This window comes from Procambarus clarkii, chromosome 91, assembly GCF_040958095.1.
Source record: "Procambarus clarkii isolate CNS0578487 chromosome 91, FALCON_Pclarkii_2.0, whole genome shotgun sequence".
NCBI lineage: Eukaryota > Metazoa > Arthropoda > Malacostraca > Decapoda > Cambaridae > Procambarus > Procambarus clarkii.
Window position 1 is genome coordinate 3,982,356 of NC_091240.1, and position 12,751 is coordinate 3,995,106.

Sequence of the window (12,751 nt, forward strand, 5' to 3'; positions counted from 1 at the left end):
TTTTATAAGGTTCGTATTTCTAGTCATTATATAAATCTAATATTATATATATATATATTTACTTTTAAAGTTAAGCACTAATGTAAATAACTAAGTTTTTCCTGTCGCTTTCAGCTTATTTTCAACATTGATGGGGTTGGTCAGTAGGTGGATGTGGTGGGCACTTGAGGAAGAGGGTGGTGGTGTACCCGCACGCTGACCTCCCGACCCGGACGCATGCGCCACCCAGCGGCAACTGTACCCTCATTGGTTGCCTCTCGCCCCGCCCATAGCCATCCCCGCCCCTCCCATTGGTCCACACCGGCGTGACGTCGACACTCGACTCCCCTTCCCCCCTCGCGGAGGAAGTCAGTTGGGTAGCATGAGAGTGACGTCACGCCCAGCGCCTCAAAAACAGTGCCCCGTGTTTACAACCAGTCAGTCACGCGCGCACCTGTTGAAGAGTCAGTCACGGGGACAGCACCGCGCTATATACCCCAGGAGGCCCGCGCGCGACACGTGCTCTCACACACCGCGCGCTACACTTGTGCGCTAACACCACGCCACGAGCTTGCTAGCTAGCTGCTGGTGGTGGTGGTGTTGTAACTTTTCTATTTACCGACAATGTTACCTGGACTGTGCAGTGAGGACTCCCGAACGGGGGTCACGGGACGCTATGTGTTCGGTTCCCTGCGCGTCCACGACAACTCTGCCACCCCGTATTCTGACGCCACACAGGTGAGAAGCCACTCAGGACCTGTGTATTGAGTGTACCAGAGTGACTGTGAATGACATCCACCCTTAAATTATACCTAATAACCTTAATGCGCGTTATTTGTGGTTAGCCTGCTGTAAACAGTAACCTAGTACTGTCTGCTGTAACCCATTGTCTGCTGTAACCCATTGTTGTAACCCATTGTCTGCTGTAACCCATTGTCTGCTGTAACCCATTGTCTGCTGTAACCCATTGTCTGCTGTAACCCATTGTCTGTTGTAACCCATTGTCTGCTGTAACCCATTGTCTGCTGTAACCCATTGTCTGCTCTAACCCACTGCACCACCAGGTATACCCTTGTGTGAGGCGTAAGCACCTCCAAGATATAGTGCCAGATTTGACAGTATATTTACTAATAAGACAAGCTTGTACCCCACTATTAAACTTTTATCCATAGCCATAATTGGCCTAAATACAATAGTTGAGAAAATAATCAAGACTAGATTATTCATTATTGAAACTTTTCATTATACAATACCTTAATCAGCTACAGCGTTACATTATAAATTACATCCAGTATTCGTATTGAGTATTAAATGGAATATATTTTTTTGTTTATGTGAAATTGTAAGGAACAGTTTCCATGGAGCTGTCGTTATCCTCTATTTTATTAAGTTCAAGATGAACGTGATTGGACCTTATTTTGTGCGTTTACCTAAAAACACAAAAAACTGAGTGAGATTTTAAGTTCAGATTAGATCATATATAACCAAGTTCAACATTGTATATGTATACACATTGGAGGTTACATATTGTACTCTTAATGTCATGAGAACTGTTTGGAAGTGGACCAAGTCACTGTTCTATGTCAAAGCCCGGGGATGCTACACCCACATATGACAATATACCCGCCCACGATATCCACACATGACAAATATACCCGCCCACGACACTCACACTTGAGAGTATACCCGCTCACGACACCCACACGTGACAGTATATCCGCCCACGACACTCACACTTGAGAGTATACCCGCCCACGATATCCACACGTGACAATATACCAGCCCACGACACCCACACATGACAGTATATCCGCCCACGATATCCACACATGACAATATATCCGCCCACGACACCCACACATGACAGTACCCGCCAGCGGCGTGTTGTCAATAAAATAGTCAATAACAGTACTGTTTTGTATTACTGAAAACATTTAAACAAGTTGATTTTACTGACGACTTACAAGAACGACTTACTAAGATATATATATATATATATATATATATATATATATATATATATATATATATATATATATATATATATCTTAGTTTAATTATGTATGCGTTATACTATAATATTATACTTTACTTACAATAACATATAAATACTCGATAAAATTACCTGTTCAATTACAGACGTATACATAACAGAAGAGGTCTAATGCTTGCCAAAGGAAGATGAGGTTATTCACTTTTATTATATAGGCTAACTATATTAGCATTTGTTATATATTAGTAATAATATATGTAAAAAAACACATTAGGAGACCCGAGTCGAGCAGCACTGGACCCAGTGCTTTACACCAGGACTCACGCATGGACCAGATCTGAAGTGCATGTTTGCGCATGACGTTTACCACTGGCATACGAAGCCAAGCGTGTTTGACGTCACAGTCATTCCCCATTTTCCCTTTGTTGCTAACCATTCGAAGCCAACTCAAACCTCACGACATAATCTAGACAACTCGAAGAGACTATTGGATACAAGTCGCGTCTTAAACCAAACGGTTCACCAATGCATTTTGAAACCTGCCTAATCTAATCTAACCCAACTCAGCGCCGCCTAACCCAATCCAGCCTAAGCTTGCACATCCTACCCTAACGATATATTCAGGTCTGACAATCGGGAAACCAGGCTTTGTCGAAAATCGTTAAACAAAGCTTGAACCTACGCTTTAACCTCACCGCACACTCTTGTGTCAAACAGGATACGGCAAAGCCTAAAATTACGTGCGAGTTTTGAGTCGAAGAAAATAGATGACGGACAGTTCACACTGACGTGGGAGTGTGACAAGTTCCGGACACAGGAAGAAGGCTGACGATTGGTGAGGTGCCATGAAGCATGTCGGGAAGCTGTGGCACACGGCATGAAGCTGTGATACATGGCATGAACCAGTAAAACATGACGGGAAGCAGAGTCACATGGGCGGGAAGCAGTGTCACATGGGCTGGAGGCAATAATTCACAGCCGAACGCATTGATACTTGGCAGGAAGCAGTGACACATGGCGGGAAGAACCCGTAGAGGCTGTCATGCGACTTGCGCAGCATAATAGTCTAAGGTAGCTGTATAAATACACATGTACATGTGTCACTTACCAGGAAGGAGCCAAAATCCAGGTAATTTATCCTGTTGCTTTTTTTTATCACCAACGGTAAATCTCCAACACAGGCGCCTCGTTCATCTCGCATACACCTTGTATGTTTCATGCATTTACCGGTTGTATGATTTATACTCCACAGGCTTATGGCTTGCACCAAATTTTATTTAACACATGCGTCATGCATTAGGCTTACACTACATCAGTATAAACTATTTTCATTTTGTGAAATTGAGTATGATATTCATGTCTACTAAATCATGCATGTTCATAATTGGGATTGGCATGCTTATATTATACATATATATAATTATACATATATATTATAATTATGATCAGCATAAGGCTATTAATATTGCCTTTTAATGGTATAAATCAATAATGTTTTGACATTTTGTCAATTTAACATTTAAACTAAATATTAAATTTTGTCAATTACAACCTAGTATGAGAGTAGTATGAGTACACAATGCTTGCGGCTAAAGCCAACAGGCTGGTTGGTCAGTAACTATTTGTTGTGGGCTTAAACCACCAGAGGCTGATAGGCCTTATACGTCCAACACAATACCCAAAAAATGTAGTCCCGGGCGAGACAATGGCCTATAAGGTTAGCTTAGTTGAAGACCGTTTTTAAAACCAATGATAACAATATCATCAGAAATAGTAAGGATGATTATTATTTAGAGTCGAAAGATAATACACAGTAACTCGTTTGTTGTTATAATAAACAAAATTGAAGTCATAGTTATTTTTCTATATAGTAATGAAGTTCCATTCCTTTACCCTTTTTTTGACAGTAGGCAAAAAAAATATCTACTGGGTCATTGAGATGGAGGACTTAAGAATACTGGAGTATACATACAGTATGACATGCTCCAATTATATACTCCAGTATGACGTATTAATTAATGACATACACCGCCTCCGTTGTACATTCAGGAAGCTGAGGTGAATGTACAGTTGATATTACCATAAGTGAAGTAGTGAGACGACGGTGAGTCCGCAGCAGTCTGCGGTATGATCTGTTTGGTCAAAATTTACTCCTATACATCTGTATGCATGCCGATGTAAACCAGCTTCCCGGTGTCTATACGCGGAGTTTACTCTATGCCCGGATAAAGTTCGGGTCTAATTTGATGACCAGACCACACACATGAAGGTGAAGGGACGACGACGTTTCGGTCCGTCCTGGACCATTCTCAAGTCGATTGGACCATTCTCAAGTCTCACAATCGACTTGAGAATGGTCCAGGACGGACCGAAACGTCGTCGTCCCTTCACCTTCTAGTGTGTGGTCTGGTCAACTTACTTTAGCCACGTTATTGTGACTCCTCGCCCGCATTCGGGTCTAATTTACTTCCTGATTGATCAGTATGCAATTGTGGAGGACTCCTTAACCCTCCAGAGGCTAATAGGCCTTAATCCCCCCCCCGCAAATAAACCAATATACAGTACACGGAAAGGTATACCCCCGCTTCTCGGTGTATACTCACACTAAGAGAGTTTACTCTTGTTCTGGACTAATGTGCAGAACTAAGATATACTTGCTGGTTGGTCAGCAAGCAGAGCCTTAACAACCCAACCATCCAGTAGCCCCTCGTAGTACACTCGAATGATTAATAACAAAAATATTTGCCTAGTATCGTCATTTCTTAAAATGTCATAAGGTGAACTGTTATAAAATGTTTATACTGACCAGAGGAGGCCTATGTCTGGCTAACTCAAACATTCAACAGACCCATAAAATCCGTATGTTTATAGTTTCTTCCAAACATGAACCGACTCGAAACAGAATTTGGTGAGGTATTTATGATAAGTCTAACAGTCACTACTGGGCCCTCCGAGCCGAGTATGCATGACGTGACTTGTTATTTGAACACCTCTCATGACGTTATAAAATTATCCTGATTACAATTATCTAATAGGCTAGACTAAGATATGCTAGGTGAGGTTAGATTACACAAGAATAGGCTAGGCTAAATTAGCTAGGTTACACTAAGACCGGTTAGGCTAGGCTAGGCTAGCCTTGTCTCAAGTATAGCGGCCACACAACATGGACTCCAATGTCATATGATAAAACGAATTGAATTTCATCTACATGCCATATATTTGCTAAAGATACATAACTGTTTGTGCATGATAAACATGCGATTTGCAACAACCACTAAAACATTGTAACACAGCAATTTATAACCGCAATTCGGGGACGTCAGTTCCCATGTTGTTGATACTGGCTTTCACCCACGAAGCAGAAGCTGAGTCCCAACACAGGAAGCTTCCTTAAAAGAAAAGGACAAAAATTATGCTATTGTGTTCATGTATGTGTGTGTGTGCGCGCGCGCGCAACCTGCCTAATACCTCAGATTTTTAATAGAAATTACCACTCTGTTCTTTTATATGTTATTTTCCATCGTAGATGATGCAGCCATTCATTTATTCAATGTTAATCAAGCATATAAACATTTTATGATGTCCTCCATGGACAGGGTTAGAGATCTATTCTCTTACATATAGTGTAGTGAATTATTGAGCACTTAACCCACTACCACGGAAGATAAATGTCGTACTTTATAGTATAGTTATAGTACAGTGTATTGAGCATTTTGTATGGTGTTAAATCAATAGAACGGGCTAGTTCGTGTGTATATTACAGCGTTCGTGTATATATGACAGCGTTCGTGTGTATATGACAGCGTTCGTGTGTATATGACAGCGTTCGTGTGTATATGACAGAATATAGGCCTAGAATTTAGGTCGGGGGTGGGGGGGGCGATGGAGGGAGTTGAAAGGAATAAGGAAAGGGAACTATCAGAGGAAAGCACCTAGCCATTACGACTATATAGCACTGGGAAGGGATTAGGATTTGCGATGGTATGGTGGGGAAGGAATGGTGCCCAACCACTTGGACGGTCGGGGATTGAACGCTGACCCGAATGAAGCGAGACCGTCGCTCTACCGGTCCAGCCCAAGTGGTTGGAGTGTACTTTTTTTTTCACCAGTAAGTGCGCCTGTGTGTGTATTTGTCGAGTTGTGTACATGTGCTAACACAGTGCTCCAGGCTTGGGTCTCTCTCCCTCTCACACCTGTGTCGGTCCTTACGGTGAAACCTCTTCTCAAACCTCTACCTTCAATCTCTTCTCAAACCTCTACCTTCAATCTCTTCTCAAACCTCTACCTTCAATCTCTTCTCAAACCTCTACCTTCAATCTCTTCTCAAACCTCTACCTTCAATCTCTTAATCCACGACCTTCAATCTCTTCTCAAACCTCTACCTTCAACCTCTTCTCAAACCTCTACCTTCAACCTCTTCTCAAACCTCTACCTTCAACCTCTTCTCAAACCTCTACCTTCAACCTCTTCTCAAACCTCTACTTTCAACCTCTTCTCAAACCTCTACCTTCTCTACTGGCTTCATTACTTCTGAAGCCCCTTAAGAAGTAAAACACCCCCCCCCCCTACTCCTCAAAGGGAGGCCTATACTACTGCGCAAATGTTATGGCAGAATAAACCTATTCTACCCTAGGCCTAAAATAGTAAAGAAACCACGACATTCTCTTCTTCTGAAACGATTAATTTCTCTTCTGAAACGATTAATTCCTCTTTTATCACCGCCTTTGTCTCCTCTACTGCCACTACTACTTTCTATTCTCCTCTATTGTCCCCATCTTGAGGTTATCTTGAGATGATTTCTTGGCTTAGCATCCCCGCGGCCCGGTCCTCGACCAGGCCTCCTCTTTGTTACACACCCCCCAGGAAGCTGCCCGTAGCGGCTGTCTAACTCCCAGGTACCTATTTACTGCTAGGTAACAGCTGGGACATCACGGTGAAATAAACATTTTGCCGATTTGTCTCCGCCTCCACCGGGGATCGAACCCGGAACCTCAGAACTCCGAATCCTAAGCGCTGTACGCTTCGGAATTCGAATCCGAAGCTGTCAGGCGCCCTGACGTCATTTATTATGTCATTTATTGCCCCAATTGTGTATATTTCTGTCCCCGCAGCTTCAATTTCTCTCTGTGATTTGTTTTCCACTTTTTCTTCCTTTTCTGCCAGACGTGTTTGTAAAAGGGATAAAAGAAGAAGTCGTTTCAATGCAACACTAGCAACAAGATAAATTTTGCTTTTTGAATAATCATAAAAATGATCTTCGTAATTATATGGGAACTTGTTTAAGAGTTTCCGTCAGTATTGTCTAAATGTTACACATAAGAACAAATCCACAAAGGCCGTTATTAGGATTCGAACCTGCGTCCGGGAGCATCCCAGACGCTGCCTTAATCGACTGAGCTACGACATGGTCAAATCCCTTGTGGATTTGTTCATTTGATACATCACGCTATTGTGATTTGTGTGTGATTTGTACACATATAAACTTTTGTCATCAATATATCCCTCCTGTCAATGATCTTCTCCTCTTTGACAGACAAAGAAGCACCCACCTAACCACGTGAAGCGGCCCATGAACGCCTTCATGGTGTGGTCGCAGCTGGAGCGCCGGCTCATAGTCTCCCAGACGCCTGATATGCATAACGCAGAGATTTCCAAACAGCTGGGGCGCCGCTGGAAGCTCCTGACGGAGGAGCAGCGGAAACCTTACCGGGAAGAGGCCCAGCGGCTCAAGATCCTCCATCGTCTGGAATACCCAGACTACAAGTACCGCCCGAGGAAGAAGAACTCGCGGAGTTGCCAGCCGCCCTCGCTCTCATCAGCTGGGAGAAGCGGCGATGCCCTGAGGGGCGTGGCGGCTGGCGGCGGTGGGCGGGTCTGTAAATCGAGGTCTTCGGCGACTCCTCATTCGCTTCCAGCCAACGCCGTCACTGTCAGTAAGATGAGAGAATGTCTTCTTGGTTCCAGTCTTAGAAATCTGGCAAGGATTGGTACTCCTGAGAGGTCTCCCGCAGCCCCACAGGAAGACCAAACTGGTCTGCCACTCCACAACACCCAACAGCCTTCCAGCCCTCACGACTTTCCGGACTCTCCAGAGAGTGCCAGCACCTTCGAAGAACGTTCCTCGCACGTCTTCAGCTGGGATGCGAAGTTCGAACATTCTTCCAGTCAGTTATGCCTCCAAATTGGGGCAGCTGAAGTAGCATTCTCTTGGCCGGATGATCTTTTGAGCGATTCTGTTGTAACTAAAGAAGTCTGTGAACCGATTTCAGAAGATCCACCAACTCTTGCCGATTTAGATAATATTGGAATGAAGGATTTGGTACCGCTATCACCGGATCTTTCCTTCGATTTCCATAATCTGAGCTCGGACATCGACCTGTGGGCGAACACTGACTGCGAGGCGCCAGAGCTCTCTACACAGCGAGAGTTGGCCACACCGCCGACACCATCGGGCTTCGGCGGATACGACGGATCTCAACCAGCCTGGGACGACGGCATCGATTCTTTAGTTGAAAGTTTACAGATTTCTTACCAACCTCTTCATATAGAAAATTTATCTCCGGCCTCGTCGTCGGCTTGGCTTCGTCCTGCTCTAGAGGCATCTTACTCCCTGGGAGACCCGACAAGATGAGCGTCGTCTTCCTGTTATTTGCTCACACTTTTGCTCTTTGGCGAGCTGGACTCTGCCGCTTCACCGACCCTCCGAGCACTTACGGTACACTGTAACAAAACCATTGGATCACCGGCTCAACGAACTGCGTGAGGAAGCACGGAGGACGAGCATCACCGGATGATAATGATCTCAAACTTTGACCAAACTCTTGAAAATATGTGATTTACGTCTTCACGCAGCAATATTTTCCTTCTGGTAAGTTACAAAAACATGTCATTCTTTTCTTTTCATATGTATATAATGAACATTTCGCTTTAGTCGTTGAAGTAAAGGATATTTCTCGCTTTGGCTGAATCTCTGTCCCGCCCTTTTCTTCCAGGACAAAGAAGAAAGACGTATTTCTTCCGTCGTGTTGGTCCAGCAGTCGAATACTGTTTGTGAGCACGCCTCAGTCTCCCTCTCTCTCCTCCCTAGAGCAGCGACGTCCTCAGGGTGTTCCAGCATGCCGGCCACTCGTTCTCAAAACTGCTGTGATAAAATGTGGAATTCTAGTCTTTCCACTGGGTGCAGTACTCTACTCTTGGTGTACCTGTGGAGCAAGACGCTCTTGGTGGAAGATGGGTGCGGAGTTGTCAGTCAACCTTGTGAGGAGGAACACGTCACTTGTTATATTAAGATGGTTCCCCTCAACAGATATTAAAACCTAGCTGATCTAATCACTAAGCTAAGCTAAGCTTTCCTGATCTAACAAACCTAACCTTCCTGATATAACCCTACCCAACCAAATCTACCTGATCTAACTACAAGCTAACCTAACCTATCCCAGCAAAACCTATCCTAACTTTGCCAATTCTAGTGATTCACATAGAAGTTCCTAAATTAGAAAAAAAAACTGGAAAACAAAATCCCATGTGTAGGATTTAAACCGCATTTCCATCTGAGGTCTGACTGTCAACACAATCTGATTTCAGAGACGAAAGAACTATACCATAAGTAAGATGGTGTCAATCTGAGTGTCACAAAGGATCGAAAGATACTCAGGTAACCACAGGTGAGCAAGAATGTGCACTACCCGAAAATTTTGTATGCCTTTAATGTTGTTTTAAATTGATATTGAACAGGTTTTCAATGCGTGCTCAACTCTGAACGACCAAATGTTTTTTTGTTCACTTTGCGTAATGTACTGCAGAGCGAGCATGTTGAACCCGCTTATGTGTTGTGAGTTTGATAACAATTGTCATGAAAGAGTATTTTGCTGCCGTGTGTAAATAACATTAGAGATGCCTTAGGATCAACCACGCTATGGAAAAAAAATAAACGTGAAATGACCCAATATTTGGCTGGAAACAAAGTTGAAGCGCTCCACCAAATTTTGACAAACCCCAAAAACGTAAAACACACACACACACACAGTTAGGGTAGGGTTAGTTGGGAGGGCGCCTGGTGGCTGAGTGGACGGGACGCTGGATACCTAGTCCTGTGGACCGCGGTGCGACACCTGGCTCAGGCGGAAACAAATGGGCTGAGTTTCTTTCATCCTGATGCCCCTGCTACTTAGCAGTAAATAGGTACCTGGGAGTTGGACACCTGTTACTGGCTGCTTCCTGGGGGTGTGCGCGCGAGAAAAAGCAATTATTGACAGTCGAGAGGCGGGCCGAACGAGCCAGAGCTCAACCCCCGCAAGCACAACTAGATGAATACACACTTTGATGCATTAGTCTGTTGTGGATTATTCGGCAGTTTCTCTTTTGTTTGTTTTTTGAGGTATTCTGTTGTCATGTGCGCGCTCCGTGGCATTGTTGGTAATTTGTAGTTCATAACTTGATGAACCTTAGTTATTAATCATAAGTTACATTCATGATTTTATAAGTTGTACCTAATAGCCAAAGTTGATTGATCAGCAAAATTTCGTTAAAAATTGGTTTCTTCAGAGTATAATTTGTGTATTAGATTTGTATATATTTAATTTCATGGACAAGAATAAATTTTCAATTTAATTAGAACCAGAACTATATAAGCAGCTTGATCAAGTATAAATACACGGATTATTCATCAATACTGTTCAACATTTGCAAAACCAAAGCCTAACTCGTTTTATAATTCATGAAACTAATGCAGTGGAAATATAATGAAGATCGGTCAAATTGTCAAATATTTGAAAGACGCGTAAAATCGCTTTTAACTGCTAGGCAAAATGGTTCTAGCTCTGCTAGGCATACTGACGAGGTTCTGGCTATTAGGTACAACACATCAAATGGTGCTACTGATATTGTAAACCACTTATTGTAAATTGTAAACCAAGTAATGTTCTTCGTTTCTATTATAAACGTAAAGCAGCTCCCATCCAGTAAACTTGTGTGTTTCTTGGTGTTCATATTGAACAATGTTCCTCACAGAGCAACATGATTTGATATCAATCATAAATCAAGAAATATATTCTGTAAATGTATGTTTGGGGTTTACAACCAGTCCAAGTTAGCAATAAACAAAAGGAACCTGCCCGAAACGCAAGCGTGCTAGTGGCTTTACAAGAAAGTAAAGTCATCAATGCTATGCACTCTCATAAACCCAATGTGCCTTCTTGTATATAAATAAATAAAAATGGGAACGCCACTGAACGGATGGTTTCTGGGTAGGAAATGTTGTCGAGTTTAGGTCAATGTTGAAACTAGGCTACTTGTGTAGTATGGTTTTCAATGGTGTTGGAGACCCATGATGATGTTCTGTATTGTGGTGATGGGGTCCCATGATGATGGAGGTCCTGTATTGTGGTGATGGGGTCCCATGATTATGGAGGTTCTGTATTGTGGTGATGGGGTCCCATAATGATGGAGGTTCTGTATTGTAGTGTTGGGGTCCCATGATGATGTTCTGTATTGTGGTGATGGGGTCCCATGATAATAGAGGTCCTGTATTGTGGGACCTGTTACAAACTTTTTTAAAGATGAGCCTCTGTGAATGTACTTACTTTAAATAATACTAAAAGCGAACGTTCTTACAATAACGTGAATTAATGCTGTTCGTGGTAAAGCAGTCTGTGGATTTTTGCTCTAAACATCCTAGTGAGAAGCGCTACCACAGACGTGACTGTAATGGCCTTGTCAGGGCCATGCCGTGGTCTGGTCACGTTTGGCTAACTAATGTTCGCATTTGTATGAGGGTTGTAGGATATTGTACCTTTATTTCCTGAAATATTTACAGAAGGTTTATTATATATATATATATGAGCGCCCCGTCATCAATGAAGAGGCTCTTAAACAACGTGTTCACTCAACTTTTCAAGCCTAGTATTCAGACTTCATTATCTGGCGTAAATGTATATACGTATACATTGATCCATACTATATACGTACATTTTCTATACATTTCTGTGGCCACAGGATTCAGATCTCATTAGTTATGGTTATTTGTGAATATTATTTGTTGATGTCGCTCCTAGCGGGGCGTTGACGTCCCAGCAAACGCACATACAGTAGCCACAGTGGTGTAGCAACTACATTACGTTCTTAAAACGTAAACAAATAAAAAAAAAAACGTCCTGCGTGTTAGGATACAAGGCTCAGGAGGCAAGACGTTAATACAAGCGATTTTGTAATTTAGTTTTGTAACCAAATACGTCTTGCTGGCCTTTGATCCGTGTACAAAAGGTATATAGTAATATATTACTGAAAACATATTTTATATGAGGTATCTGCAGGGTGGTGTGAGGAGGTATTAATGCCCTATAGCATGATGACCACTTAAGGGGACTCCTGGGAGTGGATAGTGAGGTCAATATATCCGCTCCAGGAGGGCAGGAAGTGTACTCGCAGGTCAAACCATTATTTTTTTCCTCTTTGTTGTAGGCTATAGGCCTGCCTCTCACACCAGCCTACTCGACCTGTCTTATATACATATATATACACATGTTGCTGGTCAATAAAGATGGTTTTTATTGTAGTTGGAAAGTTGTGTGTTTTTATTTCCTTTTAAAGCTGTGTACTTTTACGTGTGAAGGTGTTAGGGAGGAGTGGTATTATTTCTTCCTCTCCCCACTCTATTATATATATATATATATATATATATATATATATATATATATATATATATATATATATATATATATATATATGACAATGTCAGAACACGGAGGAAAAATGAAACAGGAATTTCCTTAAGTACTTTCG

The 12,751-nt window shown here is 42.5% G+C and overlaps 1 protein-coding gene across 1 annotated transcript; it reads left to right on the top strand.

The window, feature by feature from the left end:
* Positions 1-432: 432 nt before the first annotated feature.
* On the top strand, positions 433-12,524 carry LOC123773936 (uncharacterized). Its single transcript, XM_045767920.2, has 3 exons — positions 433-717; positions 7,506-8,840; positions 8,965-12,524. The coding sequence occupies exons 1-2, from the start codon at positions 604-606 to the stop codon at positions 8,601-8,603; spliced, it is 1,212 nt and encodes a 403-aa protein (XP_045623876.2). The 5' UTR covers positions 433-603; the 3' UTR covers positions 8,604-8,840; positions 8,965-12,524.
* The last annotated feature ends 227 nt before the right edge of the window (positions 12,525-12,751 follow it).

Bases quoted from the DNA above. Each gene is read 5' to 3' on its own strand.
- LOC123773936 (XM_045767920.2), top strand. From the start codon at position 604: ATGTTACCTGGACTGTGCAGTGAGGACTCCCGAACGGGGGTCACGGGA. The intron at 718-7,505 runs GTGAGAAGCCAC...CCTCTTTGACAG, and splicing joins CGTATTCTGACGCCACACAG to ACAAAGAAGCACCCACCTAA.